The sequence below is a fragment of the Protobothrops mucrosquamatus genome, unplaced genomic scaffold, assembly GCF_001527695.2.
Source record: "Protobothrops mucrosquamatus isolate PMUCROS unplaced genomic scaffold, P.Mucros_1.0 scaffold1446, whole genome shotgun sequence".
NCBI lineage: Eukaryota > Metazoa > Chordata > Lepidosauria > Squamata > Viperidae > Protobothrops > Protobothrops mucrosquamatus.
Window position 1 is genome coordinate 290,411 of NW_015387626.1, and position 20,791 is coordinate 311,201.

Below are 20,791 nucleotides of genomic sequence, written 5' to 3' on the forward strand. Positions count from 1 at the left end.
CCCGGCACGGCCTCCCTCCTCGCCCCCTCGAAATCCGGCTGCGGGAACTGGAGGAAGAATGCCAGCGACTCCGGGAAGCTTTTGAGAAGAAGAGCCGGGAGCTCCAGAGCACGGCGAAAGAGTGAGTGGGGGGCTGGCGGGCTGGGGGCGTCCGGTGCTGTCCCTCTCCCCCTTCCAGGCCTCCCCCCTGGGCCGGACTCCCTGGCCGGAAAATCAGGAGCGCTCTGGAGGGATGAATATTCTCAATATGGCTAGTCCTCGTCTCCAGAGTTCTTTTGCCTTCGATCAACGCCAGCTCTTCTTCCCTCCCCGGAAGGTTGAGAGACCTCCGAACGGTCAAGGAGCAGTTGGAAGCCAAGCTGACCGACCTCGAAGACCAGCTGACGGAGATGCAGAAGGCTCTGGATCGCTTCCAAGATCTCCCCTCGGGCAGCCTGGATCAGGACGCCTTGCTGAAGGTCAGTGGAGACACCCGAGTGGACGCGGCCGAAGCCCTCCGGCCAGGCCAGGCCCAGAAAGTGAGGTTTTTTTCTCTCTTTCTTGGTCTCTCCTCAGGAGCTGCTGGAGACCCGCGAAGACCTGGAGGAGATCTTGGTGGCCAAGCAGAAGCAGGAAGACCAGCTGCGCCAGAGGGAGCGCGAGTTGACCGCTCTGAAGGGGGCCCTGAAGGAGGAGGTGTCCAGCCACGACAAGGAGCTGGATCGGGTCCGGCAGCAGTACCAGCAGGACATGGAGCAGTTGCGACGCAACATGGAGGACGTGTCGCAGGTGAGTGGCCTGGTCTGCCGCCTCTGCAGGTGGAAGACTCCCAACACCTCACGATGAAGGAGTCTCACCCAACCTCTGGTTGACATGCTAGGTCTTTTCCTGCAGAGATCTTCAGGCGGGGAGGAGCATGGTATCTTCTGGCCTTCAAGAGAGAGGTGACCACTAGACCAAGATTTAGGCAGAGAAAGGGACGTCACTCCTTAATCTTGAATCTTTTGAGCACGGGAACTCAAAAGTCTCCCATCTAGTTCCCAGGATGTCTAGGAGTGAAATGTTGAGGGCCCCTGTGATTCTTCTCCAAACATGAGGTCCACCTTGTGTTTGAAGATCTGGAGTTGGGTTCTACCCCTTGGGTTTCTTCTGGGTAGGATCAAGCCAGCCTGGAGGCCGAGAGACAGAAGGTCAACTCTCTGGTGAGGACCCTCCAGACAGAGCTCCGAGAAAGCCAGGAGGAGGCCACTCACTGGAAGGAGACGTCCCAACGAAACAAGGAGGACCTCCGTAGTGTCAAACAAGAGTATGTTAAGTCACCTTTCTGGTCCATCATCTCCTCTGTAGACCCCACCCATCTTGGGCAGCTTTCCCTTTCAACCATCTTTAATCATCTTCAGGGGCTTCAAGCATCTCGGCTGGTTCTTCAGCCCTCGTTCACAAGATGGTTTTAATTATGGTGTGACGTTGCCTTTGACACCCCATCGCTGCCTTTAATTTGGCCGCTGTTGGGTTTCTGCCTCCCTTGTCGCTGATGCGTTGATGGCCTTCACCTCTTCCAGGCTGATGCAGGTCAAGGTGGAACGCGAGGAGTTTGAGGAGGACCTGAAGGAGAGCCGCGAGCGCTTGGCAGCCCTGCGGAAAGAGATGGACCAGATCCGGAACCGTTCGACGGACGCCGAGGGGCTCCATGAGCTAAGAAAGGTATGTTCAGCTGCAAAGACCCTCAACAAGGAACTAGACCAGCGTTGCTCAACCTCAGCCATTTCAAGACGTGTGGACTTCAACTCCCAGAATTCCCCAGCTTGCATGGGAGTTGAAATTCATAGTTGCTGAGGTTGAGAAACATTAAGATGGACCTCATAACTGTGTGTGGAAACATCACCTTGTTGGGACCTCCGATGGTGGTTGAAGAACTTCAAGTTCCATCATCCCTGATCACATTCTCTACACCCTACACCAGACTGGCCCTCTACACCTAATGGTCCTTCAACTTTCTGGGATGGCTCTGTCTCATTTTCTCCTCCTGCCAGGAGCTCCGTCAGGCTCGGGAAGAGCTGCAGGACATGGTGGAGGAGAAGGAGGACCAACACAAGGTCCTACGCCTGCGGGAGAGTGAGATTGTTGACCTGAAGGAAAAGCTCGAAGATGAGGTTGCTTCCCGTAGCCGGGACCTCGAGGGACTAAACGCGAGGTTCCAAGAGAAGATGCAGCAGCTCCAGAAAGACCACGAGGAAGCGTTTAAGGTAAGGGAGGACATTGGAAAGCCGATCTAGCTTTTCCAAACTGGTTCAGCGTCCAGCTTGGTGGTGAACCGAGATGGGAGAACCTGGTTGTCTTCTCCATCCCTTCCTCCTGTAGGCTAAGGCAGCCTTGGAAGGTGAGAGGGAGGCCACTGAGCAGATGCGGAAACTGGTGGAGTCCACCTTGAAGGAAAGTCAGGAAGAGAACGATGACCTCCGTCGTAGGATCTTGGGGCTGGAGACCCAACTCAAGGAATACTACCATTTTGCGGACAGCTGGCAAGACGTGGAGACCAGGCTGAAGGAGAAGATTTTCAAGTTGGAGGTACTGGAAGGAGAAGCGGTCAACTTCTCCGTTTCTCCTTTGAGTAGATGGTGCTCCATCTGTAGGCTCCATCTGTAGGCTCCATTTCTACTTTGAGTAGATGGTGCTCCATCTGTAGATGATGCTCCATCTGTAGGCTCCATTTCTACTTTGAGTAGATGGTGCTCCATCTGGAGATCTGATGAGGGGGTCTCTTGCCCAGATGACCTCCAAATCCAGTTTTAAGGTTCTCTACGTTTCCTTGAGCAGTAAAGGAGCTTCCTGCTTGGCTGGTCTCTTGGGTCCTGCCTCAGTTTCCCCTTTTTCCTTTCCTCCTCCTGCTCCCAGGCTGACCGCAAGCAGATGGAAGAGTCCGTGAACAACGCCGTGGATCAGGAGCAGGACTTGCTGCTGGCCAAAAGGTCCCTGGAGAGCCGGCTGGAGGAGGCCCAGCGTAGCCTCCATAAACTCACCCTGGAGCACCAGGACCTGAGTACCTCCTACCAGGAGGAGCTGAAGCAGAAGGAGATACTCAGGAGGGCCAAAAACGATCTGGAAGAGGAGAAGAGGTTGCTGGATAGAAGCATCGTGAAGCTGACCAAGGAGGTCAGTCTTGTTGGGGGGCATCCAATGGCTTCCCCCCCCGGGCTCAAAAACCATAGATTGAGGCTTCCTGAGATGCCACCTTGTAGACACAGGTGGGACTCGGCATCCCAGGTCTGCCACCTCCCTCTTGGGCATCCTTCAGTTCATGGAAGGATGGGGCCAAACCCATCCTGTGGTGAAACTGGGTGTCCTCTCCTTCTCCAGCTGAAGCAGATGGCCGAAGAGTCTCACCAGGCCCTCTCGGACTTGCAGTCCCAGCTGGAGGACTACAAGGAGAAGTCGCGCAAGGAGATCAGCGATTCCCACAAACAGGCGAAGGACCGGAACGTGGAAGTGGAGAAGATGCAGTATGAATTGGGGAGATCCCAAGACGAGGTAGGTAGGAAAGATCTGTCTGTCTGTCTGTCTTTCTCGTCTGTCTGTCTGTCTGTCTGTCTGTCTGTCTGTCTGTCTGTCTCTCTCTCTCTCTCTCTCTTTCTCTCTCTCTCTCTCTCTCTCTCTCTCTCTATCTATCTATCTATCTATCTATCTATCTATCTATCTATCTCTGTGTATATCAGGGGTAGTCAGCCTTGGCTCTTTTATGACTCATGGACTTCAACTCCCAGAATTCCTGAGCCAGCACAGCTGGAATTCTGGGAGTTGAAGTCCACGAGTCATAAAAGAGCCAAGGTTGACTACCCCTGGTCTATATCTATCTCTCCACCTTTCTCTCATCTAGCTGTCTATCTCTCTGTGTCTATATCCCTCTCTTTCTCTCTCTCACTCTTGGCTGTCTCTATCATCTATCTATCTATCTATCTATCTATCTATCTATCTAAGTCTGTCTGTGTCTGTCTGTCTGTCTGTCTATCATCTATCTATCTATCTATCTATCTATCTATCTATCTATCTATCTATCTATCTATCTATCTATCTATCTATCTGTCTATCTGTCTATCTGTCTATATCTATCCGTCCGTCTATCTATCTATCTATCTATCTATCTATCTATCTATCTATCCATATCTATCCGTCCGTCTATCTATCTATCTATCTATCTGTCTGTCTATCTGTCTATCTGTCTATATCTATATCTCTGTCTCTATATATCTTTCTCCTATCTGTCTCTCTCTCTCTCTCCATCTCTCTCTCTCTCTCTCTCTCTCTCTCTCTCTCTCTCTCTCTCTCTCTCTCTCTCTCTCTCTCTCTCTCTCTCTCTCTCTATCTATCATCTATCTATCTATCTATCTAATCTCTTAATCTCTGTATCTATCCATCCCTCCTCCTTCTCTTCTCCTCCCCAGCTGCTGCGTCTCCGGCAGGCCCTGCAGGACAGCCAGGCCGAGCGAGACAACGCCCTCCTGGACAAGGAGCTCCTGGCCCAGCGACTCCGCAACCTGGAGCAGGAGATGGAGACCAAGCGGCGATCCCAGGACGATCGATCCCGGCAGGTCAAAGCCTTGGAGGTTTGTACGGCCTCTGAGCGGATCCCGCTCTCTCTCCTTTTGGGCGTAGCTACGGCTAGTCCTCAACTCACAACCAGGGTTGGGACCAGAATATCCGTCACTAAGTGAGACAGAGGTGAAGGAAGTCCTGCCCGATTTTACAGCTCGTTTTGCTGCCATTATTGCTTCCACCCACCACCAGAGGGCAGCGTTTGCTCTCAAACTAGCCTCCTCCCCTTTGATTAAACTCTGCCCAGTTTTTGCAATAAACCCAATTAATTTTGCCTGCGTTTCTTTCCCAGAAAAAAAGAAAATGCTGGGGACGACATTTTTCGTACTGCAAAACTTTGCATTTTTCTAGAAGGAAAATGAAAGATTTTTCTTCCCTGTTAAGGAAAGCAGCCAGTTCCAGAGCAGGAAAAAAAAAAGACTGGTTCATTGGATCAAACCCAACATAAAGCAGAGACTTTTTCAACTCTGTTTTTTTAAGCGCCTGGTGGATCCAGGAGGGTCCCTTGCTAAGCCCGTCCCTGTGTTTGCAGGATAAAGCCAAGCGCCTGGAAGTGGAGCTGGATGAGGAACACAATTCGGTGGAGCTTTTGACCGAGAGGATCAACCGATCCAGAGATCAGGTGAGCCCCGTTCGGCATGGAAAGCCACAAAAATCCTGATCAGTAGAAAGTGGGTATCTTGGTGGTTGCAAAACACGGAATCTTTTAGCCATTTTATGGGAAATACCCCCCAAAATCTCACGCGCTGCACATTATTTGGACCTGAAAGTTAATTTATCCCCTTCGCTGCCTTGTTACCGTCATATTTTAGACTTTAATGTCATTCCAGAATCAGTCGGACAAAACGCCTGGCCTGCCGCTGGTTTACAAGCAATAAAAGAAAAATATCTGGCTTGCATTACACCGGCGGGCTTCGGCGTCTACCGCTCAGCCTGTTTTGTGCAAAATCTGCAGGGCCCGTCAAAGCAGATGGAGGCCGTGTCTGTCAACGTGTTTAAATCCCTTCTCATCCCCTCCCGGCCCTTCCCGGTGCTGTCAGGGCCTATATTTACTTTTCTGCAAGGCTTTCATTTCCCTGCGTTTTACAGCGTTGTCACCCAAGTTGTTTGGGGAGGGGAAAAAAAATCAGAAAAAACAAAAAAACAAGCATAATATGTAATTACTAAGATTTGCCAGCGTCTAGACAATTTTTTAGCGTAAAGGGAGGGCTGGGCTGGGCTGAAGATCCAATGCATTTGCAACGTAAGCGGGATTCGAACTGGGGACTCCCTGGTTCCCAGCTCAGGTTTTTGCCTGCCAAGGGGGGCCCAGTTGTTGCGTTAACGGGGGCTAAAAGAAAGCCGGCGGATGGTTTTGTGCGAGATTGGCGCAAGAAAACAGGTCTAGTAATACTTTCTGGGTCCCAGCAAAACCTCCCCATCCAGGCGCAGTATATCACCACGCGTTTTCAGTGGGCACCCTGCTGTCCTGGAGGAGGCTTCCTTGATTCCTTGGACTGCTCTTTCAGGACCGGCCTTTGACCCTTATCGGTGTCTTAATTTGAACGGAGCCTCAGTGTGCGGGAGCAGTCTACCTTTGAGCAGAAAACGGCTGGGAGATCGTGGTTTTGGGGAGGCGTCTGGTCAACCAGGATGGGCACCCAGTGGCCAGATTAAGTTTATGCCCTCCCCCTTTTTTCTCTCTCCTCCCTCCCTCCCTCCCTCGGAGATCGACCAACTACGAGCTGAGTTGCTGCAGGAGCGATCCGCCCGCCAAGATCTGGAGTGCGATAAAGTTGCTTTGGAAAGACAGGTCAGTTTAGCTTCTCCGTAGACCCAGAGTCGGCCTCCTCCTTCGCAATTTTTCGGTGCTAAGGTTGCAATTTTTTATTTTTATTTTTGCTCAGGAGTTGGTCTCTTTATCTGCTTTTTTGTGGGGGAAAAAAACCACCAGGAATTCAGAGGGGCTGGCTTTTTTTATTCCTGCACTACAGCAATAAAATTCTCATCATTGCTGATGCAAAAAAAGTCTCTTTTTTTTTCTCCACCCTCTCCATGCGGTAGATCAACCCCTGCAAGTCTGAACTGGCAGGAGGATGTTTACAGCCCTTAAGAGGTTCAATGCAACTCTTTAAAAGGAAAAAAAAGCCAATTTTCAACCCCCCTTTGTTCCATCTGGCCCTGGTTCACTGCAAAAAGAAAATAATGGCTGTTATATAACTCAGGAGACGAAGAAGAGATATATATATATATATTCCCCTTCTTTACCAGGCAGAGAAGAATCGCACAATCTTACGATTTGATTTTAGGCTCGCTGTTTGTAACCAGGACACGTCCTGACTCGGCCAAAATTTTCACGTCATCTGACGTGGCCACCTGTGCATTTTGCAGCCTCTGAGCACGTCTTGATTGGCCAGCGGGCTCCACTCGGTGGAACGACTTTGGATAACTCGAGCCAGTGAGCCCGGCTGCGCCGAGCAAAATAACATTTGATTTATTTATCACACTTTTCTTTTTTTTGAACGGCCCATTTTCCTCACAGAGGGATGGGAGATCCGTGTGGTTTAGGAGGAGGGGAAAAATAGATTTTTGGGGAAAGAATCACCCCCACTTCCTTGATTTTTCAAGGAGGCGCCTCTGCCTTCAGGTTGGGGTCGTCTTGCAAAAAAATTCTGTTTCCGTAGAGAGAGGAAAAATAAGTCTTGTCGTTTTTGTCTGAAATGGTGCAGGGTTTCCTGCCTGAGCAGGGGTTGGACTAGATAACCTCCAAGGTCCCTTCCAACATTCTTCCTTCCTTCCTTCCTTCCTTCCTTCCTTCCTTCCTTCCTTCCTTCCTTCTTTCTTTCTTTCTTTCTTTCTTCTTTCTTTCTTTTTTCCTTCTTTCTTTCTCTTTCTTTCTTTCTTTCTTTTTTTTTCTTGTTGTTGTTGTTGTTGTTTTGTTGTTGTTGTTGTTGTTGTTGTTATTATTATTATTATTATTATTATTATTATTATTATTATTATTATTATTATTATTATTATTATTATTCAGAAAGTGTGGGCTGTCCTCGGGGGGGGGATGAAATCTTGGCTCCCCTCCTGATTTTAGCGTTCTCCCATCTTGGAGAAACGGAAACGGTGCTGGGGGTTTGAGCCGTCGTCCTTCCCAGGTGGACTAGACTGAAAAAAACACAGCCAGATAAAGTTAATTCTGTTTTATTGTAAGGCCACATTAACAGAAACTTGTAAGTCTGAAAGTGTTTCCTGCTCTTCTTGGCCAGAACAAGGACCTCAAAAGCCGGCTGACCAGCAACGAAGGTCTGCAGAAACCCAGCGTCAACGTCTCCCAGCTGGAGTCGCGGATCCAGGACCTCCAGGAGAAGCTGCTGATGGAAGAGAGGTAGGCCACCCCTGCGGCGTTTGGAACCACTGAAAAATATTTCTCCAGCAGCCACCCAAGGGGATCACCCGAGGCCAAGTCCAGGAGAAAAGAAGTCCTCACAACTGTATGGGATTTAATTCCCTAAAGTAGCCACTTTGTCACAAAGCCCAAGGATGTGGCTTCTCACCTCTCTGTAATCATTGCCTGCTCCGGTTCACACGTGATAAATCTGTGTGGTTGGTCCTGGGAAGCTTCCCAGGACCACATCCAGCTTGAAACATGGGTTGGCCTCCTTGGGGCCATTTGTCCGGTGGCTGGGAGGGCCTGGGAATGACGTGGCCGCTGTTCCTACAGGGAGAAGACTGTCCTACTCTCCTCCAATCGGAAGCTGGAGAGGAAAGTGAAGGAGCTGAGCATGCAGATTGACGAGGAGAGGCAGCAGGTCAACGACCAGAAGGACCAGGTGAGGACCTGGCAAGGGGTGGCTCCCCTGCTCTTCTCCTCCTGGGAGAGCCGTGTCCAAACTCACGAATGAGGCTTGGAAAGGATTCGATCCCCAGCAGCTGAAAGGGGATCCCCTGAGATGGGGATCAAGGAACTGGCCATCTGCTCAAGATCTGAAGAAGGTAGGATGGTTGAGTGTCGCTTTGGGCCAAGTCATCTCTGGTGTTGGCTTAAGGTGTGGTGTCCACCAGGCGGGATGGCTCGTTCAACCCCAAACCAAGCATTGCTTAGCGCGATAGACAATCACAGCCTGCTGGAGGCCCATAATTCCCACCACAGGCCATCTGACTCGTTGATGCAGAACTTCCTGGTCCTCCAGAAGTGACCCATCTGAGAACCTCGGCCCAAGAGCATGCTGGGAATTGTAGTTTCAGCAACCATGGGCGAGGGAGGTAAGGAGTCTCCAACCCACCTCTCCGCTTCGGGGGCCAACTCTCACCCTGGGCGCTTTCTTCCCCTCCCTTGCCAAGCTGAGCCTACGGGTCAAGGCGCTGAAGCGGCAGGTAGACGAGGCCGAGGAGGAGATCGAGCGGCTGGAGGCGGCCCGCAAGAAGGCCCTGAGGGAGCTGGAGGAGCAGCACGAGAACAGCGAGCAGCTCCAGAGCCGCGTCAAAGCCCTGGAGAAGGACCTCTGGTGAGCAGAGTGGGCCACTGGGGCTCCACCTTTCTTGGGCGCCTGTCCATCCGCCCACCGACCTGTCTGTCCATCTGTCTGTCCATGCATCCATCTACCTACTACCTGTCTGTCACCCATCCATTCATCCATCAACCTACTTGGCTGTCCATCATTGGTCTGCCTGTCTTTCCACCCACCACCCATCTAGCTACTTGTCCATCTATCCATCCATCCATCCATCCATCATCCCCTCTCCATATCTCCATCCATCCATCCATCCATCCATCCATCCATCCATCTATCTTCCTGCTTGGCTGTCCATCATAGATCCGTCTGTCCATCCACTTTCCTACCTGCCTACTTGTTTATCCCTCTGTCCCTTCTTCCATCCATCCATCCGGAAGGGATGGATCACCTGTGTTCCCACAGGCTGAAAGCTGTAGTAGGTTCTTTAACCACCTCAATTTGAAGCACCCCCCCCCCAAAAGGCAGCTCCAGGGCTTCACCACTCCTGGGTTAAAATGGAAATCTGTTGGGCTTGCAGACAGAACCTCCATGCGCAGGGGCAGTGTATCCCAGACTATCTGACCACAATTATATTTGGAAGCCGATAACGTCGGACCTTCCCTTCCCTGAAAAATATCTCCCTCCCTTTCATGCCCAAGAGGGTGTCCATCGTCCTGGTTCCCCCGCTTGACCAGCCCCCCCCTTTGTTTTTTGCCTCCAGGCGCAAGGCGGCACGCTCGACAGCCGAGTCCTCTCTCCGGGATGACCAGCTGAGTTCAGATGAAGATTTGGACAGCGCTTACGGCCCGTCCTCCATCGCGTCGCTGCTGACGGAAGGAAACCTCCAGACCAGCTCCTGTTAAGGCCCTCTGTGGGGTTGGTTTGGATGCTCTCTAAGGATCCCCCAGGAACTTTGCAAAGCCCACGGTGGGGTGGGATCCCTGCCCCAGAGGGGGAAGGTTTCTCCCCAGTGGGGGCTCCAAAGCAACCGACCCCTTGATTTAAAAAAAAACCAGAACGAAGGGAAGATTTTTTATTTTCGGTCGCGACGGGAAGGAAAAACAGAGCTGCAAGTCTCTAAACGAAAAACTGAGTGTTATTTAGGTGGTTTTTTTTAATCTGGTTCTCAGGGCATTGACGAGTGATTAAATAACAGAGCCTCCTTTTAAATATATACATATATATATATATATATATGTTTTGTATATAGGGCCTATAAATGTACGTGCATCGGGTTGCATGGAGACGGAGACGGGCGTGCGCTAATATTGCAGAACAATCCAGAACGGTGAAAATGGCGTTGCATGGAATTGAAACGACAGGGGTCTTTCTTCCCCCTGGCCTGTTTGAGTCCCTCTGGAAGAAATATTTGCAAGTTTCCCCAACTGTCCTTTTCCTGCACTGGCTCGGCTTGTGTTCCTCCCCCAGAAGTCTCAACCAGAGGTGGCCTTCCAGATGTGTCTGAATCCCAAATCTCCTTCAGACCCGCTGGCTGGATAATCTAGTGGCAGGGAGTTCCACGGGATCTGGAAGACAGCTGCCCCCTCTCCTGACTTTTTCCTGCTCTGTTTTTCTCTTGCCTTCGTTCAAAGGAGTGCCTTTCCGACCTTCTTCCCCAGGAAAAAAAAAAAAAAAGATAATTTTCAGTGGACAACTAGAGGCCACGTAGACCACCCCACTAAGAAGCGGTGAGCAATTTTGGCATACACACACACACACACACACACACCCAGGAGGGTGAATCCTTCTCTGGCCAATCCCTGGTGTTTTCTTACCGTTAAACCAGCCAGGAGTAGATCAAGGATTGTGGAGAGTAGCAAAAAGCAGAACCGGTTGTGCTTCCATCCATCTTACACTCAGATTGATGACAAAAATCAAATTTATGCAAACACCCCACCCCCCACCCCCCAGATTTAATCTGCAGCTTGTGTGTCTTTATGACTTGGGATGTGCTGTACAGACAACATCTTGTTTTCTGGCTTGAAAAGATTCAAATAATTGTCATGAAATTGCCCCTCCACAAAAGGGCCTGTCAGAGGCTTTCCGCAATTTGATATTTGGGAACAACAAGTCCCATCGTCCATTCCTCCAAGCCCACAGGCCGATGGGACTCGGAACCGACGTCCGGAGGGCACCTGGTTGCAGAAGACCCCCTCCTGAAGACACCTGGGAAGGTGGTCATATCTCCCCCGTTAGAAGGAAAGTTGTGAAAATAAAACAACACTGCAGCAGAGTCAAAGTCCAATTCTGCTGCAAAAGCTGCTGGGTTCGGCAACCTATCCGAGAAGAGGGAAAAACAACAACCCATTTTTACTATTCTCTCCTTTAACTGGAGCACCACCCAGCCTCTCTTTCGGAGGCAGGACCGCAGTTTGGGTGCTAAATTGGCTATTTTCAAAGCTTTTCTCCGTCTCTCCCGTTGGAGAACGTCCCGGTTGCAGCAATGAAGTTTTCCCCTCCGGTGTTTTTCCAACCCTGAGTTGTGTGTTTTCATGGCAAAGAGGCAAGCCATCCACCGCGGCATGTCGACAGCTCCTTGGCATCGCTGTGTGATCTGGATTCCTGTCTGGTGAGGCAGGTTTTCAACCTGCCAGTGAGCTGGCGGAGAAGAATGTGGCTGTTTTGTAAACTCCTGCAGCGTTACCAAATTTATGTTTTTTCCCAAGGGCTGCTTCCTCCGTTTTCTCTCCTGGAGCCCACCTCAGGGTCTGCAAATATCACCTCTCCAGGCCACGCCTGGCACCAAGTGCCTTATTGTCAGAGCAGAAGGACACTTTTTGTGTTTGTGTGTGTTTTTCCCACCTGGTTGGCCGGGAACGTGCTCGGAAACAACACAGATCCCTATCTCAGTGCAGGCTAAATTGTAACTTGGGTTGTGTTCCCAAGAAGCCAAGTATCGAAGCATAAATGGGGTTTAAAAGACCCAAGAGACCAAAAACAGAAGGATGGAGAGCCCAAATGCCGCCTGCTCCGTTTGCAGGTTGATAGTTGTGAGACCGGCAACTCGGCTTTGACACTGGAGGTAAACTGGACCTTATTCAGATATGACCTTGGAGGGAAAAAAAGTCAACTTTTTTGAGCTCTGACTAGTTGAGCTGAATCCTGGGGGGAGATGGACCCCGTATTAGCCCTCACCATTCTGATTCCTAAGTCTTCAAAGTTGCCAAAGTTGGACGCTCTTGTTTTAAGCCATTGCTGGCAATTCCGCTTCTGCAAACAACAATTAATTGGATTAAATCTGGAATCCAGATCAGTAGGAAATATTGGGGGCTTCATCAAGGAACGGTGGGCCTCTGGAGATTTTCCCAACGAAACCAACTTTATCCACAAGCCCAGCTCCAAAGCTTTCCATTTATTTCATTGCCTACTTGTATTCTTTTTATTGCAACGACACCAATAGTTCACGGAGAGGGAAAAAAAAAAACCTTGAAGTTTGAGCCGAGACTGTGAGCTGTACAATTTTAAATTCGCTGCTAATGCAATCCGGGCTGAATTTTAAGAATGGGCCATTTTTAATTTCCTGGAGCTTTATTATATATATATATATATTATTTTCTGGTCTCGAACGAAAATCAAAAACCCTTGTATGTTGATTTTTTTCAAATAAAAGAGCTATATTTATCGAATTGCTCAGCCACTGCTCCTTATTCTTGGGCTTGGAGTCGTGTCCTTGCTGGATTAGAAGCTGGAAAAGGATTTCCCATCGTAAGAGAATTTGAGATTTTTTCCCCCCTGTGCTTATTAAATTTTCTTTTCTTTGGGGTTAATTGCAAATGTTTTCACACGGCCAAGAGGCCTCTGATTCTACGTCTCCATCCCGTAATGTCTCTTCTGCATTTCCACATTTGGCATCCTTTCCCACATTTATACAATTCTAATTTTGTACAACATCATTTGATTCCAGAGAACATTTTCTGCCTCTAAAACTTTTTCTCTTTGTAATACCCAGATATTATCTGAGTCCCCACCCTGCAGCTATCTCTGGCAAATCCACTTTATCCTCGCCACAAATATTTTTATCTGCCGCTCCGTTTTTATCACTCGCAGGTGGCTTTTCATTCACCGCCTCCCTTTGAGGTTTCTGGCTGAGCTTCACGGCAACCACACAAAAAAGTATTAAATTCCCATTTTCCCACCCAATTTCCCGGCCATCCTTTTATCCGCGAGTTGTTCTCAGAGCAAAGTTGCTGATGTAAAAATTCGCCTTTGCAGAAAAGAGCTGTTGAGTTGTGCACCCAAGTCTACAAAACACAGGTGTTGTTGTGATGTTTTTGCATTCAGAAAAGATTTTTTTTTTAAAGTTGCATTCATATCCTGAACAAAACCATCCTCAGTTTGACTCCTGCCTTGAGTTTGGTGTCTCAAACTCTGCAATTATTTGTTTTATTTATTAGATTTTTTTTTTTTTAATCCCACCGTTATATGATTTGGCTTGGTCTTTCCGAGCGTTGTGTCTTGATTTTCCCTTATTTCGAGATCCGGTCTGGCTTACTAACCATGGTTTATGGGCTGAAACCATAATCAAGCCATCTTTGACCTTAAACTAACCTCCCAAGCCAGCTTGTGCCTCTGAGAATGGGCAGAGTTCTTGTGCTGGGTGCGGGTGAGAGAAAGAGGTGCCTTGTCTTGAATGGGGTGGATTGAGGCAAGATAACAAAATAACAGAGTTGGAAGGGACCTTGGAGGTCATCTAGTCCAACCCCCCCTGCTCAAGCAGGAAGACCCTGTACCATTTCGCTCTTCTTAAAAAACCTCCAGTCTTGGAGCACCCACAACTTCTGGAGGGAAGCCCTTCCACTGATGCCCTCAAGGGTTCCCACTTCCCATTCCTGCTGCTGACTCACAACTGGCTACACGAGACCCGTGGCCTCGGTTTCCCTTCTGTGAAACACAAACAGAAGTGAGTCATGCGCAAATGCATTCCTTCCCGGATACATTGGTGAACTTTGGGGCTGGGTGTCAGACGCTTTAAGATGCCAGCTTTAATCTACGCAAGAGAGAATTCCAGATTTTTTTTCCTTCCCTTTTCTTAAGCCGCTCATTAGGCTGAAACCATCATTCCACAGGTGGTGGGGAGGAAGACTGACACCTGTTTGGGTGGTTTCCTTTTTTTCCTTTGGGCAGGAAAGAGGAAAAATAAATGCTTCCTTCTTCATTCTTGGCTTTGATGAATTAAAGACGGGGAGAAAAAAAATTCCTGCAGAAAAATGACGCGCCAAATTCTTTTTCAGCTATGTGTGTCGTTGAAATTTTTAAACAAGGAGATTAAAAACGAATGCAAACTAATGTAAAGAAAAGAGGGGAAGGGTGTAAAGCCCCTAAATCAAAACCCTCGTATGTTGATTTTTTAAAATAAATGTTTATAATAAAAGGGGGAAAAAGTTGAAGCGAAAGAAAACGATAACGTAGAAATGGCTTCCCATCTTTGCAGCGGTTATAAGTAAAAAAAAAAGTTTAATTTTTTGTTTTGAAGTTACATTCTTTCCATCATCTCTCCTGCCTATCACCCAATGACAAGTTCTTTATTTTTATGCAAAAAAGTGCATAAAAAGGATGCAAGGGAATTCCAAAGGAAAATGGCATTTACACCTAGAATCTGAAGTTACACCCAAAGAAACGGAGGCCAAAAAACCCCCCCAAAACTATTTTATGCCCTTCAAATGAATCTTAATTCATAACATCGATACATTAATTGATAAAAATTAATAAAAATTTGGCGCTTTGAGAGGGGACCAAAAGATCTAATTAGATCTAGATCTATCCACATTATGAAATGGAGCCTCCATGTATAGGAGCAGTGTATCCTTGCCGGTTAGAGCCCAAACGAAAGGTCATTGTCCTCACATCCTGCTGGCAGGCACACAAGTGTTGCCCCATTAGCCATTTCATCACTTTAGATCACTTTGTTCTTTATTTTAGAACAGAAGCACCAGGTAAATTCTGCAACAGATTTAAGGACTTCCTTGTGCATCCTCAACCTGTTGGGGACGTGTCCTTGTCAGTTTCTCCCCCTCTCGAATTTCCCCTAAGGCCTAAAGCCCAAGGCAGCCCAGGTGACTCACAGCTTTCGACAAGGCAGGATAAGAGACTGGAAGGGGTCATTGCCCTCCTTTCACCTGCTTACACAAGTGTGTGTGTGTGTGTGTGTGTTAAGACACACAGATTGCCTCTGTGTCAAGGTTGGGAACTAGGGCAGTTTGGATGCCAGGCCTTGCAGTGAAGATTGAAATGCTTGTCTTTGTGTTTGTCTCTTGTTTGGAAAGTCATATTTTGGAAGGAGGAGAAGAAGGGAGGATGAAGGAGAAAGGAGAGAGAGGATGAAGGGGAAGGAGGAACAGAATGAGGAGGAGAAAAGGAGAAGAGAGGATGGAGAGGAAAAACTGAACGAGGAGGAAGAGTAAAAGAGATGATGGAAAAGGAAAGATGAAGAGGAGGAGAAGAAGGAAGAAGAAAGAAAAAAAGAAAGAAAGGAAAAGAAAGAAAGGAAAAGAGAAAGAAAGAAAAAGAAAGAAAGGAAGGAAGGAAGAAAAAGATCAAACCAGTTACCTATAAATTCTGTCAATTATCTCCCCCTTTTAGGCATCTGGACAGAAACCTATCCTTTCCACTTTCCTACCCATAATAATCGGATGCACAGATTTTGGAAGGGGGGGGACCCCTCTCCTTTCCTTCCTTCCTTCATTCCTTGTGGTTGGAGAAGAGCCACCTTAGCTAAAAAATAAAATAAAATAAAATCAGCATCTTGGCCCAGCCCCAGTTTTTATTTTAAGCTTTTAATCTCCTGCCTTCCCATCAAAGGGGTCCGTCGGCCCAGCTGCTTCCTGGCTTTCCCGTCTCCGGCCAGCCTCGCCCAGGTGGTGATAAGGAAAAAAACCTCTCCTCTAATTACTCAGCAAAATCGGCTCCTTCCCACTCCAGCCCTGTTATCTATCGGTCCTGTGAACTCTGCCGAAGGAGGGTTCAAGCCACCCGTTTAATCTGGCCTTTCGTCATTCAGTGCCACTTCCTTCTCCTCCGCGGCCTCCCCTGTTTCCTTCCTCCCATCCCGCTTTCCCAAAGCCCCCGAATTCAACCAGGGGCCAAAAGATTCTCCTCCAGAAAAAACAGTCCAGTTGCAGTCGTCGTTAGCCACGCGGTCATTAAATGAACCCGGGTTGCCCCATTGATTTTGCTCACAAAAGGGGATCACGTCACACACACACACACACACACACACCAGGACGCTGCGACTGTCCATACTACGAGTTGGTTGCCAAGCCTCTGAGTTTTGTTCACGGGGCTGTCCGGATGCCGCGACGGTCGTAAGAGTGAAAAAAAAAAATGTCCTAAGTCTGGGTTGATTTTTTCAGGCCTGTGATCACTTCAAACAGTCACTAAATGAACCGTTATAAGTCGAGGACTGCCTGCAGCGTTCTCCTCCCTGCTCTGCTGAGAGGGCAACCCCACGTTGGGCTGTTTTGCAGCAAGGCAAGTTGCCGTCCTTTTTTTTGCAAAGGAGATAAAAGTTTGCGTTGGGTGTCACTGTGTTGCTTCCTTAGTTACCTGGGGGGGGGGGGAGAAGGAGGCATCTCTGCCCAGTCTGGGAAGCCCAACCAGCTGCTCCAGCCACTGGTCCCTGCTGGGCAAACAGGTGCTGGAGGAGGAGGAGGAGGGCAAGTGCAGGTCCTGCCGACGGGGATGAGCTCACCACCTAGGAACGTAGCAATTACGGCATCCCTAAGAGGAGGCGGAGGCGGCCGAGCGGCACACCTGGACGCACCGGGATGGAGAGGTGGCAGCAGGACCGGCTGGGCAGCTTCGGAGGGCAGGTGAGAAGATGGTGGTGCACGGGGGCCCCGAACCTGCGAGAAGCCGAGGGGCTCTGGGACCGACACAGGAGGCTCTCCCTGCCGGCTGCAGCCTTGAGAAGCCGGCTGGGACCCCCCCTGGCCGGTCCTGCCAGGGGGGAGGAGGAGAAAAAATGGAGGTGCATCCAGGTGAGTCTCAAGCAGAGCATCGCTGGAGAGAGAGAGACGGTGTGTCTTTGAAGGCAGGAAAGGACCTTTCTGCCAATTTCTGGCAGCCAGGTCGGCAGCTGGCAGCCTCTCGGCCCAGCCCGGCCTCTTTGGGGCCAAGACGGGGAAAAAAAAGAGAAAGGAATCATTCAAATGATGTCTTTTGCATCTTTGTGTTGTTGTGCTTTTCATTGGCTGATGTCCAAACAGGCTTTGCTCTTCCCTTGGTTTCCCGGATCGGCATTTGATCCTGAAAATGGAGCCTCCCAGAGCAGCGCAGTCTATCCAAAAAGTCCAAACCCTGCAGAGCTTCTTGCCTTTCCCCTGGCTGTTTTCCCCCCCCCCCAAAAAAAACATGCTCTCCCTGCCTGTTGATTTGACGCTTGGTTCTGCTTGCTTGTTTGCTGCCAAAGTGTCATTACTTCCACATCTGGTAGGAGAAACGACACCAAGGCAGGTAGGACAGCCTGATGGGCGAAAATACACGCCGTCGAGGAGGTTTTGAGTTTTCCGAACTCTTCCCCGGCTCTCTTACAACAGTCCTGAAAGGAAAATAAACAACGCAACGGCCTTTCAGTTGTTGTTGCGCTAGGATTCTCACAACCCACGTTTTTTTTCGGAGGGAGAACAGACTGCTGGTTATTCACATCCGCTACTGTTGTGAGAGCAGCTGATTTAAAAGTTCATAGCGGGATAATTTGCCTGACATTTAATCCGTTCCTCGTCGGTGAAATAAATTTGCATTTTGGCAGACCTGCCACACAGTTTTTCAAATAGCCAGGAAAAAGGGTGACGGTAAACGTAAGAAAAGTTTAGGCAACTATTTTTTTTTGCGATAGGATAGGGTCTCCTGCTTGAGCAGGGGGTTGGACTAGAGGACCTCCAAGGTCCCTTCCAACTTTGTTATTCTGCTTTTTTCCTTCCTTCCTTCCTTCCTTCCTTCCTTCCTTCCTTCTTTCCTTCACCACTGGAGGATTTTAAAAAGAGATTGGACAACCATTTGTGTAAAATAGTGCTTGAGCAGTGGGTTGGACTAGATGACCTCCAAGGTCTCAACTCTGTCATTCTGTAATTCTGTGAGGGTCTCCTGCTTGAGCAAGGGGCTTGACTGGAAGACCTTCTGTAAAGGTCTCCTGCTCGACCAGTGGGTTGGACTAGAGGACCTCCAAGGTCCCTTCCGACTCTGTTGTTCTTATTTGGCTAAAATCCCAACAATTAAAGGGGGAAAAAAAACCCCTGTCTAGCACCCCTTGATCGTGCCTCTGTTTTGCTCAAAAGGTTCAACCCCCCCCCCCACTAATAACATGTATATACAGAAAATTACAGCCCCGTTCATAACAACCCACAAATCAGCTGCCTTTAGATGCCTCAAGGCAGGACACAACATCTGTAAGAGAAAACAAATTTTTGGACAGGTTTGGAAAGCAAATTCTGCTGCGTTTCCAGGGGGAAACTTCTCTGCCACAGAAAGGGATGAGGGCCTTTCGATATTTCTCCATTTTTTAAAACCGTTCTGAAGGCCGTGGTTCCCCTTGACGTGCGTCAAGCCGTTCGCAAGCGCAACACGACAACGCACACGCACCGAATCCAGTTGGACCCGTCAGACGAGTTGTTGCTATACACACTGTTCTCTTGCCTCACTTTTGGATAGAGGCAGCCCAACGCCAAAATAGGTCAACACACATTTGTTGCCTCCGGCGTACCTCGTGGGGGGACAATTAAGCGGAGAGAATGGGGGAACCAAAGGCAGTCATTTGGGGAGCGAGTAGCCGGATTTACGCCTAGTAGGCAGCCCGTGGTGTAGCTCGGTGGCTTTACAAGCAGTCCTCGGCTTACGCCGGCAATTGGTTTTGTGCATGCGATGAAAAAGGAAATCTTGATTTTGTTTTTGCTAATTGGATGGGTTTATTGTTAGGGAAACGGTTTGCACACCCCGTTGTGTAAAAGTAAAAAGTTGTGATTTTCTATTACTTTTTTGAATTTCTCTTTGTATTTTATATTTTGACAAACCAATAAAACTACCTTTACGAGAATGGAGGCCACAATTTCAGTCGTTAAGCAAATCTTTGCCCCCATTTCACCACCGTTCTGCCCATGGTTGTTAAATGAATCGCTGCGATTGTTAAATTAGTAACAAGGTTGTTAAGTGAATCTGGCTTGACTTGGCTTGATCACGGGACCCAGGGACACTGCGACCGTCGTAAATAGGAGTCAGTTGCCCAGCGTCCAAATTTTGATCATGCGACCATGGGGGAGGTTCAACGGTCGTAAGTGTGAAAAACGGTCACAAGTCCCTTTGTTCAGTGCTGCTATCTTCCAAATGGTCACGCCTGAACAGCCATGATTGGCTTGGCACGTCACACCAAACTGGGTTTGATGCCTCGGTTGCCAAGGGGTGGGCGTGTGCCCCACAGAGCCACAAACCTTGGTTTACAAGCTGCAGAGACAGCCCAGCCAAACCGCTACGGGTGTGTGTGTGTATGTTGTTCGTGGGAGCGAAATGTTTGGAAAACTCGACGTTCAGGCTGGCACCAGACCAGAGGGTGGAGTTGGGCTGGAGGGGGGGGGAGATTCCCCCCCCCCAAGGAGATGGAGCAGAAAACCAGGATCTGTTTTCAGCAATGTAGAGATTTTGGCAGAGGGATCCCTGTAATTTGGCTGGCAAGCCGTCTTTTTCACCCGCCCGGAGGACGGTTGTGACAGGTACTGTTCGCGAGAGCAGAAAAACAAGCCTAGGAAAAGACAGGGCTGAATCGCTCCCCTTTTTCCTCACCTCTCTGAGGACTAGCTCCTTTGTTGGGCTTTTCAACTGGGTCTGGAGGGGGGGGTGACTTTTACGGAAATCTGTCGTCCCACTCGGTGTCCGGGGAGAACCACGAATATTTTGGCGTCGTCCTTCTGAATGTTGAGACCGTTAAAAGTAGAGCTGCCCAATCTTGTCACCTTTAAGATGGGGGGGACTTCAATTCCCAGAATTCCACTTCATGGACTGCAATTCCCACAGTTCCCCAGCCAGCCTGGAATTCTGGGAGTCGAAGTCCACCCATTTTAAAGCCGCTAAGGTTGAGAAAGACTGCTCTAGAGGAAGGTTAGAGGGATAATTGCTCCTTGGGAGAGCCAAATGCACTTTGTCCATGCTCAGAGACCATTAAGACTCTTTTTCCGTTTTTCATGTGTATATGATTCTTCCATATGGGGACGTTTTCTCTCCCCAGTGTTTTTCCACCTTGGTAGATTGACTCCCAGAATCCCCCAGCCTATCTTCATGGACTGCAACTCCCAGGGTTCCCAGCCCGCATGGAATCCTGGGAGTCGAAGTCCAACAGCCAAGGTTGGAAAAAACGCTGCTTCCAGGGAGCTTTTTAAATAAATTTAATTCCTGTTTATTCAGTTTAGATGGCCGTCCAACTCAGCTGAACGGGATTGAACCCCGGACCCTCCTTGCAGCCCTAGGACCCAACGTGATAATTGTCACCGAGTGTTGGGTGGCAAAGAATTTTATGAAATTGTTGTCATTCCATGCAAAAGCTGATGCTGCCGGTGCTTTATGGTTATTGTTATTCTAGACAAGGCAGGAAACGGTGTTAAGGCGGACATTTTGTGGAAAAAGCAATAAAATGAGAAAAAACACCTGGAGGTCCGGGCAGCACCACACCTATCTGCCCTCAGTAACCCCCCCTCCCGGGGGGGGAATCTCCTTGGGGGTTTCCGTTGGAGGCGGTGGTGCTTTCTGACCCAATTTTGACACAATTTTGACACGAT

The 20,791-nt window shown here is 49.0% G+C and overlaps 1 protein-coding gene across 1 annotated transcript in view; it reads left to right on the forward strand.

Annotated features, from left to right (window-relative positions):
* CGN (cingulin) overlaps positions 1 to 10,646 on the forward strand; it is a 13,668-nt gene extending 3,022 nt beyond the window's left edge. The window contains exons 4-19 of the mRNA XM_029285255.1: positions 24 to 121; positions 317 to 458; positions 556 to 768; positions 1,137 to 1,285; positions 1,542 to 1,683; positions 2,013 to 2,225; positions 2,341 to 2,547; positions 2,875 to 3,132; positions 3,337 to 3,507; positions 4,419 to 4,580; positions 5,102 to 5,191; positions 6,278 to 6,361; positions 7,809 to 7,927; positions 8,264 to 8,372; positions 8,884 to 9,047; positions 9,757 to 10,646. Of these exons, the coding sequence (XP_029141088.1) occupies positions 24 to 121; positions 317 to 458; positions 556 to 768; positions 1,137 to 1,285; positions 1,542 to 1,683; positions 2,013 to 2,225; positions 2,341 to 2,547; positions 2,875 to 3,132; positions 3,337 to 3,507; positions 4,419 to 4,580; positions 5,102 to 5,191; positions 6,278 to 6,361; positions 7,809 to 7,927; positions 8,264 to 8,372; positions 8,884 to 9,047; positions 9,757 to 9,898 (2,463 nt within the window). The 3' untranslated portion in view covers positions 9,899 to 10,646. The remainder of the gene's footprint in view (positions 1 to 23; positions 122 to 316; positions 459 to 555; positions 769 to 1,136; positions 1,286 to 1,541; positions 1,684 to 2,012; positions 2,226 to 2,340; positions 2,548 to 2,874; positions 3,133 to 3,336; positions 3,508 to 4,418; positions 4,581 to 5,101; positions 5,192 to 6,277; positions 6,362 to 7,808; positions 7,928 to 8,263; positions 8,373 to 8,883; positions 9,048 to 9,756) is intronic.
* The last annotated feature ends 10,145 nt before the right edge of the window (positions 10,647 to 20,791 follow it).